Source organism: Photinus pyralis, unplaced genomic scaffold (genome assembly GCF_008802855.1).
Source record: "Photinus pyralis isolate 1611_PpyrPB1 unplaced genomic scaffold, Ppyr1.3 Ppyr1.4_LG5, whole genome shotgun sequence".
Taxonomy (NCBI): domain Eukaryota; kingdom Metazoa; phylum Arthropoda; class Insecta; order Coleoptera; family Lampyridae; genus Photinus; species Photinus pyralis.
The window spans coordinates 18035115-18051083 of NW_022170596.1; the positions used below are offsets into that span (position 1 = coordinate 18035115).

The 15969-nt window shown below is 35.6% G+C and overlaps 2 protein-coding genes across 2 annotated transcripts; both read right to left on the bottom strand.

Moving 5' to 3' along the window:
* Positions 1–6390: 6390 nt before the first annotated feature.
* LOC116171700 lies at positions 6391–7100 on the bottom strand. The gene is made up of 2 exons (XM_031488673.1): positions 7028–7100; positions 6391–6971 (listed from the first exon to the last, which is right to left on the bottom strand). The coding sequence occupies exons 1-2, from the start codon at positions 7076–7078 to the stop codon at positions 6615–6617; spliced, it is 408 nt and encodes a 135-aa protein (XP_031344533.1). The 5' UTR covers positions 7079–7100; the 3' UTR covers positions 6391–6614.
* A 6975-nt stretch (positions 7101–14075) lies between these two features.
* Positions 14076–14726, bottom strand: LOC116171699. Its single transcript, XM_031488672.1, has 2 exons — positions 14572–14726; positions 14076–14518 (listed from the first exon to the last, which is right to left on the bottom strand). The coding sequence occupies exons 1-2, from the start codon at positions 14656–14658 to the stop codon at positions 14165–14167; spliced, it is 441 nt and encodes a 146-aa protein (XP_031344532.1). The 5' UTR covers positions 14659–14726; the 3' UTR covers positions 14076–14164.
* Positions 14727–15969: the final 1243 nt, after the last annotated feature.

The window sequence follows — 15969 nt, forward strand, 5'->3', positions numbered from 1 at the left end:
ATACTATTTTTAGCGCATTTCCACAAAAAAAAAAAAAATGCGCTATTGTGGCCACTTTGTCCGTCCGTCCGTCCGTCTGTCCGTCCGTTCGTCCGTCCGTCCGTCCGTCCGCTCGTTTTGCGACGCTCCTAGTTTTTTATCTTAAGAGCTATTGTTCTACTTTTTTCGCTATTTGGTTCGTTATGGTGTCGAGTCTTGTACCAAGGAAGGAATTTTTTCTGTACCGCTTACAAAAAAAGTTATTGTAAAAAAACAAAAAACCGTTTTTTACATGTTCCATAATTTTACACTTTTGCCGTTTATTAACGATCCTAGAGATCGTTTATAATTTTGCATTGCTATCTGTCGTCTGCCTGTTGGTCTGTCCGTCTGTTCCTTTGTCTGTCTGTCCATCTATCTGTCCGTGTGAACGATAACTTTGTTTAGAAATGTTCGATCGCTTTTACATCTCCGTTAGTTATGAACTGAATTGCATGAAATTCAATATGGGCATAGCTTTAGCCATATAATACGCAATGCCAAAAGTTGAATCGAATCGATTCAAAATTCACAGTGCCCTTTTCGCATCTCGACCATTTATAAACCGAATTGCAAACTTTTTTACTTATAGAAGTATTTGAATGAAATTTGATACATAAGGCACTTGGAATAAAGGAAAATCAACCGCCAATTTCAAAATTTGGTTTTGCGCATGTGCAGTGAAAACTTTTTTATTTATGGAAGAATTTAAATGAAATGTGATACATAGGCACTTGGAATAAAGGAAAATCTAGCGCCAGTTTCAAAATTTTATTTTGCGCATGCGCAGTGCCAACTTTTTTATCTATGGAAGCATTTAAGTGAAATTTGATACTTAGGCGCTTGGAACAAAGGAAAATCTCTAACATTAGTTTCAAAATTTAGGTTTGCGCATGCGCAGTTCCAACTTTCTGATTTAGAAAAGCATTGAATTGAAATTCTTCTCATAAACTGAAATTGAAGTAGCACGTCAAAAATGGATTGCCCATGTGCAACGCTATCTTTCATACTTGTGGCCGGATTTTTACGATTTTAAAAGAAGTTGCATCCTACAAATGGGAAATGAATGCAAGTGGAAATGCGCTTTATGTAAATCGTTTACGATTACTTTTTAACTTGTTGTTTCTTACGAGGGATTTTTACTGTAGCGCTATGTACTTTAATGTTAGCTGTTAACCAATCTATGAAGCGGTTAAAGCAATCATTAGCATCATTTATGTCGTCGAGTGGTAACCACGAATCATGATTCAAATCGCGTTTTAAATTCTTATAATTTATTACCTGAAAAAATACATTTTTGCGGTTATCAATGAATTTTGAATTGGCAACAAATTTTTCATGCATTTTCAGATTAATTATAGTTGCATAATGATCCATAATTCCAATTTTTAACACGTATGTTCTAAAAAATTCATAATATATTTTGTATGTATTATGTTTTGTATTTGTCATATCGATTTTGTCCGTTAATTGGATACTTATCTGTTGGGCAAACTATACATTAAGTATTATTTTTTTGTGTTCTACGGCATCAATTGCATGGTTATTAGCCGTTAGTGTTTATAGTTTTAGGGCAATGTTACTTTCTTTAATGAATCCAATCAATTTTCGAATACTATTTTCATCATTTCCTAAACATTCCTTTAAATTCTTTGAGATGTGCTTTATTGTTAATTTTTCATATTAATTAATAAATAACTCCATATCAAGTAATTACGAGTATCTATCACCAAGTTAAATAATCCCGTCTACGATCAATCGATCGATCACTAAGAGCACTATATACTTATACATTTTTTTTCTGAAACTACTTTTGAAACAACTATTTTCGTCTCTAAAAAGGTGGAACAAAATGCGATTTTCCTCTCTAGTGAGGAAAGTAAAAACAATTGCTGTGTTAATATTATTAATGACATTTAAAATTGAAACATACCCGCATCTAGATTGCTATGTGTCAAACTTCATTATTGCATACAGTAATTTTTCAATTTTGATTGTAGTTTCAGAAAAAATTATGTGTAAATCTTGAGAAAAATCTTGTGTTTTTCAACGCTCGTTCAATTGGCAAACTTGCTACGCTCATATTCAAACTTTGAGCTCGATTTGAAAAACTCCACTTTCTTCTCTAGTTGTACAAATTACTAAATTACGATAATGTTAATAGTGAGAATACACTCGTGTGAATCTAAAGTGAAGACATCGGATACATTTTACTCTGTCTTCAATTTCGCAAGCCAAATTGGGGTAGTTGGTTGGAAATAGCAATCAAGTCGTTTTTAACCATTTTTTCCTTACACTATATTTATGTGCTTACTGAACTAACTTAAGCGTAGAAAAATGAATATGAAAAGCAAGACTGCTAGGAAGTCTTTTACCCAAAAGGGCACGAAATTGCCGCTCGTTGATCTTGACTCTCTTGTAATCGTAGACCGTATCGAATTATGATAAGGTTCGCTCCCTAACACTCTGGATCATTTCAATTGCCATTGTGTACTTATTACCTACTATAAGGTGACCAAATAACAGCTCCATACTGCAGCTTGGATTAGCAACTGCATCAGAGGACATTTTTCTCTATGTGTAGGTAACTTTCAGAGATTCACGTCTGTGCGTAACTTTATTAATTAAAAAGTCCCCAGTGCCTTGTATGTGGTGGAAAAATGATGTAGAATAAAGAAAAATGATCTTTGAGAAGACTCACCCTTTTATAATCCAAGCGATACGCAGTCGGCAAAATAAATAACAACTGTAGCGACTAGCGACCAGCAGATTTGATCAATAGGGGTAGCACCACGAGAATCCCATTTCCGCCATTGTGCTCCGAAATTACTTGTTTGAAGGAAAGCCGTCGGTACAACCGGAACACTCATTATATCTACAAGGGTAGTTCATCGCATGTGTTTGTTACGGAATATTTTCGAGGCTATTAAGTTAATTACCGATTATATACCTATTCGAAATGAAGGATTTTGATGGAGACGCACGTGCTGTTTATAATATGCGAAACATCCAACCTCCACTCTAGTAAATCTGTCTAAGATTTAACTAATTCTCAATCCTACATAAATAGACACACATGGATATTACTGGAATAAGTAAAATAGGGCAGGGGGTATAGTCAATTCTCGTCACAGGAATAATACCTACCTGCGTATGACGTACTTTACAATAATATGAGGATTGTTATCAGATTTTAACTCAATGCCATTGTATTTATACAATTTAGAAAATGCCAGGCCGGTGTGACAGCTTGTATGTAATGTGTATTGTGAGATTATATATACTCGAGGATCCTAGACAGTTCATTTTCTGTTATCCTTGAGACTATAGTAGGCTACTTAAAAGCGCCAATTGTGGGTGGCTATGTCATCAAGTAGGGAAATGAGACACGTGCCTATTGCCTAAATTTAAATGATTTACTAAAGTGTGACTGCCTGACTTCGTCAATGCCAGCAGGAGTGCAATAAAATACATGAAAGATCGTAATTGAGTACTTCTTTGAGCAAATTGCGAAAAACGGTCCCTATAATTCACAGTATTGTATTCCAAATCGTGTAATTCGCATGAGGGATGTGTGTTGACGACTTGACGTCTAATAATAATTGCCTAGCACTGTTAAGTAGGGCAACGTATTTAAGTGGGTTACGTTTGGATCGTACCGCAAGCCTATGAGTAATTTTCAATTTTAAAGGCCATTAAAAGCGTATAATTACCCTTTCTTAAAATTCAAGTAGATTCTTTATAACTATGCAATTGAAAGGGATCAAACATAAAATAAACCTTGATATTTTATGCCTAAAACATGAACGCAAAAGATTATGTTCATTGTAACAATTCCAACAGAAAATGGATGGTTTCTTTAAAATTTTACGTTAAACGAGAGCAGGGTCACTTTTTTTAATTATTTGCTACATTGCGAACTTTGATTTTATACAAAAGGCATGAACAATCATCCGACCGGAACATAAAATGTGCATATAATGCCCGATTTTTGCAGGTACGGTATTTTTCTTTCAGCTTCGCACACCTTGTCCTCAAGAAACATATCTTCCAGGTAAAATTCCTTGCAATATTCGCCATCGAAAGATTTCTGCTTCGTATTAGGGATTTTCTCCTAAAAAATCATCATTTTTTACATATTTAATGTCCTACTCGTATACCTTTACGCGATTTGGATTGAAAATGTTCTACGCCTAACCATAATCAAAACTATTGGGTACCTACGTAACTTTCATACACAGCCTTTATTGGTGCTGTATTTATTTCACTTTCCCTTTATTATTAGTTCAATGCTTATACCTGAAAGAGAATTGAGTAGTTCTATGGGCAACTATTTGTTAATTTGAGGGTTTTCTGAAAGTAAATGAATGCTCCTTGGATAACGACTCCAGTAAGCCAATGTTTCGGTAGGGGCGAAGATTTAGGCGAATCTCTAGGGGCGGATACTTTGGGTACAATTTAAAGGATGCTTTATTGCAGGACCAATTCTTGGAAACAAATTTATCGGGACGAATTTTTATTTCGATTTTCAAGGGCCAGTTTTCTTAATCTGATGTTGGCTTCGAGCTTGTTTGCCATTTCGACTATACCTAAATCCATGGGTTTTTGAGCTTATTTTAAAAACGTGCTTCTTCACGTGGGTGTTTCGCTACCCTGATGATTGCATCAATTTTTGTGTAACTTTAGGGGGTTACACTTACGAATAAACTTAAAGTTAGTGTATTTTATTCGAATTTGTTGCCACAGTTTTCTTTTAGAACTTGAGGTACAAGGTGGCGAAGCTTTTCGCTGGGGCGGCAGAACTTAGATAGCTTTTGGTGATATGTGTTTGATTCGCAAATATACGCAAACGTCCTTTATTAACGAGCTCCTAGAGAGTTCATAATTTTGCGGCGTTTGTCCGTCTGCCTGTCCGTTAGCACAATATCTCCAAAAAGAATGGACCGATTACGGTGAAATTTTGCAGGTGGATTCTTTATCATACCTGTAGATTAGAATTCGTAAATTGTCAACTCACGCCAAAAAATAGGGACGGCTCCGTTAGTTATGAACCGAATTGTATGAAATTTACAATAGGCACAATTTGTTTACACATTTATTTTACTTTGTAATTTTTGTAATTAGCATAGGATGTATGGTAATTGTTGTTGTAATTTTTTAACATCCCGCAGCACAGCTGGTGGCACAATATCTTAAACATCGGTGTAAAGTCACGATTATGAGAGAAATAAAATTACCAGATGTTGTCCTACAGATTGAGAATTGTAAAATGTAAATTGAGAAAGAAGGGAGAAAGTGAGTGTGTACATGCCATGGAAGCTTTTCAATCGCTCTTTTTCCTTTCTTGTAATCAATGAAGTCCCTAGAGCTATTCTCATGTGATGAATAGAGGACAACACTGATTTGAATTTGGATAATGATTGTTTTTGTTTTTACTTAAATTTTACTCTCCCAATTTCTTGCGCTTTATTTGTGTTTCAAATGAGCTAATGATTTAATTTAATTTAATTGTTTTTGAGGAGTTGATTACTTAATAGTTTAGGTATGTACGCGTCAGAAGAGAAGAAAGTAGATCCATTCCGATTTTGGGTCAGGGGAGGGTCAACCGCTCAGCTCAAAATTATTTGAAAACTCGACAAATTCTTCGTTTAGCTACCGAGCGAGAAGCGACGTACAATTGCTACAGACTCTCAACAGAAAAGATTAAGAAAAATTTAGTTCGGTTTTGTGTTTAAAAAAGTGCCACAAGGAATTATACATTTACAAAAACACAATGAATAGGCCCTTATACAATTCACTGAACTCAGAAAAAACTTTTCGTATGTAGAAACGGCTCCGCTTTTCGAAACAAAGAGGAAAGGCTCGAGTATGACAAAAAAGACTATTGTTGGTCATCGTATTGAATTGTGCAAGGTGCATAAAACGAATTAAATCGGGAACGAGAACTAGGACGTGGTAATCTAAAACTTCGACCCAGTATTTGTGGCCTTCGTCATCTACGATGTTACATTCTCCCCAGAAGTTTGCAATCCGGACTACCTTCCACCGCCAGTGAAAATCCACTTTAACAAGAAAATTTTCCTTTCCTTTCCCCCCCCCCCCCCCCCCCATTTCCGTCACATTCCACCGCTACCAAAAAAATGTGACGCAGTTTAAAAATGATACACACTTCAAGATAGGTTTGAGCTACATTTAAGTGTTTTATTATTAATTACGTGATAATGATATATCTTCGGTTTAATATTTTATGATTTAATTATTTAACGTGTACTATCTGTATTTCAGAATGTAGGATTCGAAATCAAACAATTTGAAAGTAGCACTTGAAGAGTGCCGACAGAAGTGATTATGTCTTTCTCTCTCATACTCCCTTGCTCCATTCTTAAATCTGATCATGATTACAAATTAGACGTAAAGATATAAGTTCACGAAACGAGCATATCATAATGCTGGGCCACAGATATACACGTATATCTGTGGCTGGGCTAAACATCGTGAAAATCTATAATAACAGGTTAAAAATTCGGATCCTTCGTTACAGTGCGTACAGGCATTCTAAAAATGTTCATATACCTAGCTAAAAGCAAACTAAACACCTACGAATTACAACTTTGAGTCTCAAATTTGCTCTCAATGCAACATATACCAACGAGGTATGGTTTTCTACAAACATCTGTTTCAGTTTCTGCAGATTTTATACATTTCATGGCCGTTTCTGGCGTTATATGGACAACTTCCGCTAGTTCCTTGGCATTTACATTATTATCCGGTAGAATCAATTTGTTATTTCTCATAACGCACCTTATGTAGCACTGAAAATTGGCTTCATCGGGCATATACAAATCTTCCAAAATTCTTGGCGGTATCGTGGGATCCAGATTTGCTTCTTTTGAACAACTTTCGATAAAATCCTTTTGCAAATTGTTCCAGTCGGTAATAACTTGGGGATGTAACTATAACGAAACAAAATGAGGTCGTTATCTAATTAGAAAGTTGCAGTTTGGCTTACCTTCGACTGCGCTAGAATGATCTGAACACATAGCAGGATAAAGGACTTCATGTTGAAGTACGAGTAGGTATTCACTACAGTAGACCAACTACAATTCTTTATTTATATGAATTTAGTTCTTAGCGTTGCAATCCAATTACCCACATTAGTACTAATATAAATGATAATTGATTGTAATTAATCCAAAGTAACATATTTTTATTCAAGGCATTCAACGGTAAGAGATGTTTTTGTAATTTCACAATAGAAATTAAACAAGCTTTCTGGGTAAATAGCTTCTAAAATACTTTATGTTGGTTAAAATGTGCGTCAAGGAGATACAATTTCATTAAGGGTGTATTGTTCGATAGATAAGTACGTATTGCAGATCGTCACGATTCCCATGCAATGCAATCTTCCAACGTAATTGCTATGTTTTTCTCCTTGCGTTACGTTCGCGTGACAAATGAGATTTTATACATACTTGATATATTCCAATAGTTTACCACCGCTTATAAACGATCCTATTTGTTTATAATTTGTGCTTTATTTGAAAAAACGTCCCAATTTTGGAGTTGCTTTTATGTTGTTCTGGAAAATTTTTTAGAGATAAAGCGTTCTATTCATAACTGTATACTTCCAAATGGGAATTTTCAGGGCGATCGATGCGTTGCAGGTTATACGGTGTCAATTGCAACGGATGCTGTGGGCCGATTTAGACAAGATCACATGCATTAACACAAAGCAACTAAATCAGTAGGTACTGATGTGTAATGAGGTTACTTAGCCACCGTGTTGTATAGAAAAGAACACTTGTTTACCGTAAAAATCGTTAACGAAGACGAAAGTTTCGCTCTTTATAACCCTACACAGGTCCTGTAATTTACAACGTATTGAGAAACTTAGTTTCACCGAGGACTCCTAGTCTGCAGTTATCATTGACCGAATAAAAAATAAAAAATTAAGACTATTACAGATTAGATACTGGAGATTGGCGAAATATTCATTTACCCAAAATCGTTCTGTAACCTTCATTTATTTCATACTGTCCGCTATTAGTGTTGCCGCGAGACGAGACGAGACGAGACTTTCGAAAGTCTCGTCTCGTCTCGTTACCTCGAGACGAGACCAAGTCTGAGTCTCGTCTCGTCCTGGTTCAGTCTCGTCTCGTCTCGTCTCGTCTAGTCTCGTTTGGTCTCGCCTGGTCTCGAGACACTATCCAAATATAGTGTATGTAGGTAGAGCAATGAGCATATAGCATATAAAAGACCACGAACTACGAAGGCATGACAAGTAAATAATAGGAGTAATATAGTAGGTACGAGAGCCGGACGCATGGAACCAGTAGTGATAAGCTAACAAGATGAAATCTTTGTTACTGGATTCCTTGCAACTTGAATAACACAAAATGAGTCTTCTGCCAGCCTTTTTCTGGCCGGAATGTTATTAAAAATAGGCACTTCCGGTGAATTTTTTTCCGCAAATTAAACCGAAAACCAAACCACCTGAAATTGATAACCGTAGGTTGAGGGCGATGGGTTTTAAGGAAAAATTCTTTTCTACCGAGTTTTGTCCAGCCGGAAATAGCGGCAGAAGCGGATTAATTGAACTGTTTTTTTGTGAATTGCTATACTCATAACACAACAACTGGAAAATTCACATGCATATAAATTGAAAGTCACCTTTTCAGGAAATGTTGGTCTGCCTGCAGTTTTCCGGCCGGAAGTTAATTCTGCCAGCCCCTTAAATATCGCCTTTCATAACCACGGGTTCTCTTTTTTAGAGGGTAAGTGAGCCTATGGACTAGACAAGCAGGCCTCAAGATGGCCTCCGTGTCCGTGGGCACAATTAAACAAGATATGTACGAAGAATCGCATACGATTTTCAGGGAATTTTTTGACAGCTCGTAATCGGAAACACGACTTCTAATCCGCAGTGATCCTTGAACTCGTAGAAATCGATTCGCAAAAGTTTATCTTTTTTTGTTCTCGATTTAGACTATTCCGCTAAAACAGTACAAATAAATACAAACAAATTCGAGACCAAACGAGAGTCTCGGCGAGACTCTCGACGAGACTCATGCTTAGTCTCGTCTCGTCGAGACGAGACGAGACGAGACTGAACCTCGGTCTCGTCTCGAAAATTCGAGACGAGACGAGACGAGACGAGACTGAGTCTCGTCTCGGCGGCATCACTATGACCGCTATACAGTACATTACATCATTCATTTGAGTCCGGAAAGTGATCTATTACATCACAAGGCCGGAAAGTGTTGCGTAGCAACTGATAATTTTGTGACAAGAAGAAACGTCAAATTTATTTAAGATGATAGCTATTTACATTATCACTCGAAAGCTTCTTGGAGCGAAAATTGCAACAATTTCTCTACAAGTTTAAAAAATGCACTCCATCGCACTTATTAATGACTGTAAATATGTCTACGTTACGTCTACCGTGAGTTTTTGTGTCCTGATGAATCCGAAATTAAAAAGTTGTACAATTAGGAGTCATCTAACCTTTACTAAAAGGTAATATTTTGTAGGTGCTGTCATCTTGACATATTTGGAAATGTTTTCATTTATCATGGTTTTGCACATTGAATATTTGGCCCACAATGTAGAACTAGAGAACTTTTTGGCTTAGAAGGTATTCTATTAGTTTAAGGAAGGCTTGTTAGCCATAATTATTTTCTTACCGCATCCAAAAAGTTAGAAAGCATGAAGTTTTCGTTCACATTATTATCCTCATTGTACCTTTTTTCGCCAAGCACAAACTATATAACTGATACTGATTTCTGGGGATGAGATTTTCTACAGCTTCTTCACTTTTTGAACAAATCACCCTTACAAATTCACCACCAGAAAAACATGCGGCGTCCATTTTGTTTTAAAATAGGTAAATGAACAACCAAACAATTCGTGCGTAACTATGCAACGATACCGGATTCAAAGGTGATGCGACTAAAGATGACATGTGTTATGTAAAATAATCAAAAGAAATCTCAAAATTGAGACAGTATGAAATAAATTAAATAAATTTTGTACGATACACGGCCGTGAAGTGATCATTAAAGCACTCGTTTAGAAATTCCATCTAAACTCGTACTTTAATAAGCCACTTCCCGGCCTTATAACGTAAATAACTATTTCATGCCTACTTTCTGTCAGGAAATTGTAGTTTCCAAGACGGAGGCAGATGCAGACTACGTTTCTTGCCGCTTGTCACTTTACTGGCCGCACCTGTCACTGTACCAGCCGCACCTGTCACTTTACCGGCCTATAATGACTGATCACTGACAGATTGACGTTATTCAAAAGTTCTATATGAATATTGAAATTTTACATTAAATTACGATTTCGGGTAAAATTTAATACAAAACTCGTCAGTAAACTGACATTACCTGACTCGTAAATTCAAGCACTTCAATATTTCCTCGGCAGTAATGTGTCATTTTCCTTACTTTTATGTAAATAACTATTTCTACAAATGTGTGAAGCTTAGAAAGTGCTTTGATGGATCGTTTAGTTTAAGAAATTTCGAATGATAATATCCAGAAAAAGCTTTCGTCTCAGCAGGATTTAAATTTCTCAGATGCCTGTAAAATAGCTATAGGATGTGAATTAGCAGAAGTGAAGATGATGGGTGGTCAGTAATCAAACGAATCAGTTAACAAATTATAGAAAAACCAGTTCCACAAAAAGGGTCCGAACAAGTCAAGATGTCAAAATAGTGGCAGCAATCTTTCGGTATGTACTGAAAGGGGAGCACAAACAGTAAAAAAGTTTAGAGTTTCAGAGGTCACTGAACAATTAGTTCAGTGTAAATTGGCAAATTTTTTATGTTGTATCAGATTAATGAAAGTCTTTTAGTTAGAAACAATCATTCTTAAGTATGGGAGAAAGGTATTTAAAAAAAAACGTTTACATTAGTATCTGCAATCGATAGAACACATTAAGTATGTACGAAACCATACGAATAGTACTACACTGATACTCATTACACCAACAATCCACAATGCAGCACGTTCGTGTGGTTTCCTAGACGCTTATTCTGTTCTGTCGATTGCATGTGCTTTTCATCCAAAAAGAAAAACATTTGTTTAGATATTCAAAGGTTTGCGCTTCCACAAAGAAGGTGGATACTAACTTTCCCCGCGAGCTTTGAAACTTCCGTAAGTCTGGGAAAATACGATTCCCGGTCAAACCGGCTTAGTTTTTCGAACTTGGACTTTAACTAATGGTCACTTTTAATTCAACGGGAAGACTGTGTTCACCCCAACCATAACGTGAATCCTTCCGGACCTAAACTGGTCGCCTTGAGTCTCAAACCGCCTCGAAGTCTCTCCAAAGACTATAATTCCCACTCAATCTTTAGATAATTAAACACGCCTAAAACTGACTGATTGATCATGAAGACGGCCATTAATTAATCTCCATTTGTTAAGGTTTTTAGTTCTACCAATCCCCACTAGTTCTAGGTTAGATATTTATTTCAAAAATTTTACCCAGTAAGCGTTTTCCACAGTACAGTTGCATTATGTAATTCAATGCAATGTAAGGTTAGCTCCTAGTTAAAACGAATGTAACTTGATACAAAAAGCAGAGCTTCGTCGCCAAATTGTTGTGTAATTGTCGGACAAAGGTATTATTACCATATTAGATCATTAAGAAACAATCAATAAACAAAAATGTGTGGTTTCTCACGACCCAGTAACTCTATTAAAATCGCGAAGATGTACATTTGTAAGGTATTTAAGATATGTACAGAGAAAGGCATGACCAAGGTAAATATTTCGCAAAACAATTAATATTAACAAGGTTACCAAGTTGTGTGAAACTTCTAAATGTAATAAAACGTTTTAATGCTCTAAGAAGGCGTTTAGATTTTCGATTAATTTTAATAGTTCGTGGGGGTTCGTGTACGGTTTTATTACCAATCACTCGTAGCAGTTGTTTTAGACTTTAAGAGTGATTAAATTGAATATCATTGCTAAGGATACAATACTCTAGTCTAATTAAAGTAATGCACACACAGTTCCTTGATGACGTAGACCACAGGTCGCTGTAACGCTGAACTTGTTCCCTTTTTCCTTGTTAAAAAAAATTGCAATTTATCCGGAAATACTTCACACTTCCCTGGCGCTGACTTGAATTGTTGATTTAAGCACCACTTTCGATTGAAGGGTGTTAGTTTCTGTAAGTTCTCATAAAATCGTCGTTTGTTTTCCTTTCATTGATTTAAAAATTGAAATTTGTACTCAAGTACTTAGCATCTGGATACCGCAAGAAGCAGGCAGTGGTACTTATATGAAACAAGGCGATGGCCCCTATAATAAAAGAATTACAACTATTTTTATGCAGATCGTTTTCCGTACTAAATTATGCTATCCCTCGAGGCAAAAATGCAGGGTTGATTCCCAAATGAAATACTTAAGTGATAAGTATCACTGGCTTTGTAATTTTTCTATCGAGTTACGTAAAAATCCAATATGGCGTTCATTTAAAATAAGGAAGTTGATGTCAATATCTCGAAAACCCCCATTTTGAAAAAAAAATTTACATCCATTGAATTTATCCCATCGAATTTTGCAACTTTTATTTGAAACTTTTTTCGATAGCTTTCTTTGTTAGTAAAATATTTGAACTTTTTAAAAATGGAGATTTTCACTTTTTCCAATTATCTACGAAACGAATTATTTTTTTCAAAATATCGCATCGGAATATCCGTCAACATTAAAGACTACACAATTTTGCCATTAACCGAATGTGTAAGTATAATAATAACGAAGATAGCCATGTTATCCTACTCAATTTAAGACACTCTGTATACATCCTGACAAGTGCAAAGACTGTAGGTACGGTCTCTCGGCACAGTAAATATTATCTATTTATCTATACATCTGCATGCTTCTTGCGGTATCCTGATGCTGAGTACCTTAAAACTTCAGCTGCCACTTGGAGCCGCTCTAATCCATCTAAAGGTCTTGTCAGAGAATGTAAAATGTTTCTTGAATCATTTGATCTCCATTTCAATTTTACGCTCTTTCCCTAGATAGCATCCTGCCAGTAGCATCATCACCACATTCTCGACAGTATATAGACACTTATTGGGATGTATTCTTGACAAAATTGTTCATTTGGTAATACCAAAGTAAATATTACTCAATAGTAGTATTTTCCAAACTATGGGTAGTGACCCATCAGAATATTAAGGGCGATTCGCCACTATATGACATGAATAAAAAATAGGAAGTGATAAATTTCATATTTCATTCAGTTATTTTTAATTCCCAAAAATTTAAATAAACAAAAAAGCTAATAGGTGGGTTCCATGATTGGAAACTTTTGTTAGATGGGTCGGAGCCTAGTCAACTTTGGAAAACACTGCTCACTCATGGTATTTCATGTTGAGTCCATAAACTGTGCATAATTTCTCGTTCCCATATTGCCTTGGTGATTTTATATGTATGATTTCATTAACAAGTCAGGTAACTTTTGGCGAGTGAGTTTTGCCGGACAAATTTTAATTTTTATATCAATAAAAGGTAAACAATTTTAAGAAAACTTACACAAACTAACACCATTCAATCGATGGTGTTTAAACCAACAATTCAAGTCAACGCCAGGGAAGTGTGAAGTATTCCTGGACAAATTTCCTTTTTTTTAGCAAGGAAGAAGGGAAAGTAAACGAAGGTTCAATGAAAACTTACAGAAACTAACGCAATTTTATCGAAAATCACCTCTGAGCTAACAATTCTAACAAATGTCACGGGAAATGTGAAGCACTCCCTGAACAATTTTGACTTTGCGATAACATCGGTACCGAAGAGAAACTTACGTCACTATTGCCAAAACCAACTAAAAAGTATCAGGTAAATTATAAATTGACACACCTGACTCAACTTCCAGGAGCAACCTCACGGACCTTTGCACGTGCAAGCCGGCTTACTGGTCTAAAACGAATTATTGATTACATTCCGAAATCGGGCAAGTTTCGTGCGTATTGTGGATTCCTTTTGGGAAAGCGGCTTGGCACGAAACCCCACCCACTTACAATAAAAGCAATGAAATAGAAACTAATATATTTTATTTCTTAAATGCTACGCCCTTGGTGATGGAACAATTAAAAGTGAACAAAGACAAGTGCAACTTATATAACTTATCGGCCACTGGAATTGACTTTGTCATCTATTGTGCACTTAGCAACGAGGTAAGTTTTCCTACATATTTCCGATTCAGTTCCACCCAATTCCCTGCACACCTTCAGCACTTCTGGCGTCACGTGAATATCTGCCCCAAAGGCATCATAATCAATATCCTTTCCATCGGGCGTCAACATATGATTGTATTGAAAAATACATTTCAGATAGCAGTGAAAGCTCTCTTCGTCGGGAAGATTAATTTGCCTAAGCATCGTCCTCGGAATCATAGGGTCCACGCCCGTTTCTTTTACACAAGTGTCAAAATACCGAATGTGGTAGTTTTCCCAATGAACTATTACGTCTGGCCGTAGCTTTAAGTAAAATGGATTTAGGTAAAGAAATACAAACATATAGGTATACCTACCTTCAACTCTACTGAACTCATTATGAAGCACAATATTATAAGAAGATTCGCACTTGATCGCAGGCTGTGCACGATAAAGGACTTCATGTTAAGATGGTAAACGCATCTGCCAAAATTCTACATTTATAGGAGTTGGGCGCTATAAATTGCTCGCACTAAAACAATACAAATGGTAATTGACATGTAATTCTTCCAAATCAACACATTTGCATGCAATGCATACATTAGAGAACAGAATCAATTAAGCAAATTTTTTGTTGTAATTAATCGCTCAGGTTTGTCATCGTAAAAAAATATACGCAAGGTCAAGGAAAGAAAATATATGGAGTGCAACTGAAGAGTGTACTATGAGATAGGGATAGATTCTGCAGATTGATTAAATGATATCCAAAAAATGAGCAAAACTATGAGTTAACCTAATGATTCACCAAGTCAAATACTTGCTACTTGCTTACTTAATATAAGTAAATAATGTAACTAAACTAATAGTCCATCTACGAATTAAAACGAAGACAGATTTCACATTAGTAAGATATGCAAAAACTGTTGGCTGTAAATAATCTTCGTTTTTAGAACATTTACAATCTTTTGCAGGGGTTGTAACTTTTGTAGAACATCATATATTTTTCGTTGACAGATTATGTTTAAATAATCTATAACCAACCCCGCAACTGCAATACAATTGAGCTTGGTTATTTTTTAGCATGTATATTGTTGTGCAAAGGTCAAGTGAAATGTGTGAATGTTTGTATTTAATCTGCAGATTTTTTATTACCAATAAGTAGGGAATTGGTTTATTTCACCAGAATATATTATTTTAGTCTATTTTTCCATTTTAGAATTTGTTTTCACAAGTTTATGGCCTTAAATCCAATTGGTTCTAGGTACCATCATAGTAAGAGTTTAAATAAATAAATAAATATATATTTATTGCTCAACAGCAAAGCCAGTTACAGAGCAACATCACAATTATTAATCTCACCTAGTGGGCACGTGCTAGTAAACACATGCATACTAAACTTAAAACATGTAAGAACAAAAAAAAAGGTAACATAAAATAGGAGAGCATCCATTCACACTGAAATTTAGCTTCATACTGTTATGTAATGACTCAATTATAACAAAAATATTATTTCAAGTATCTAGAAAGAAATTATAATTATTTGAGAAAAGGCCATAATAGCTACCAGTTATCTACCATTATTAAAAATGACATCTGCAGTGTTTGGGTAACAAAGATATTACACTGCTATATCCATACGTTTACAAAATAACTTGGTCAGATTAACTATAAGTATTTAAGTAACAAAGAATTCAGTGATCTTTTCTACCTAGTTACATTACCAGTTACATTTTACGAAAGCTAATATCTAGCAGAGATGCGAATAGTAAAGGAAA

Excerpts from the sequence above, each read along its gene's own strand:
- LOC116171700 (XM_031488673.1), bottom strand. The coding sequence starts at position 7,078 with ATGAAGTCCTTTATCCTGCTATGTGTTCAGATCATTCTAGCGCAGTCG. Across the intron at positions 6,972-7,027 it reads TCATTCTAGCGCAGTCGAAG|TTACATCCCCAAGTTATTAC; the intron begins GTAAGCCAAACT and ends GTTTCGTTATAG.
- LOC116171699 (XM_031488672.1), bottom strand. The coding sequence starts at position 14,658 with ATGAAGTCCTTTATCGTGCACAGCCTGCGATCAAGTGCGAATCTTCTT. Across the intron at positions 14,519-14,571 it reads TGAGTTCAGTAGAGTTGAAG|CTACGGCCAGACGTAATAGT; the intron begins GTAGGTATACCT and ends TTTTACTTAAAG.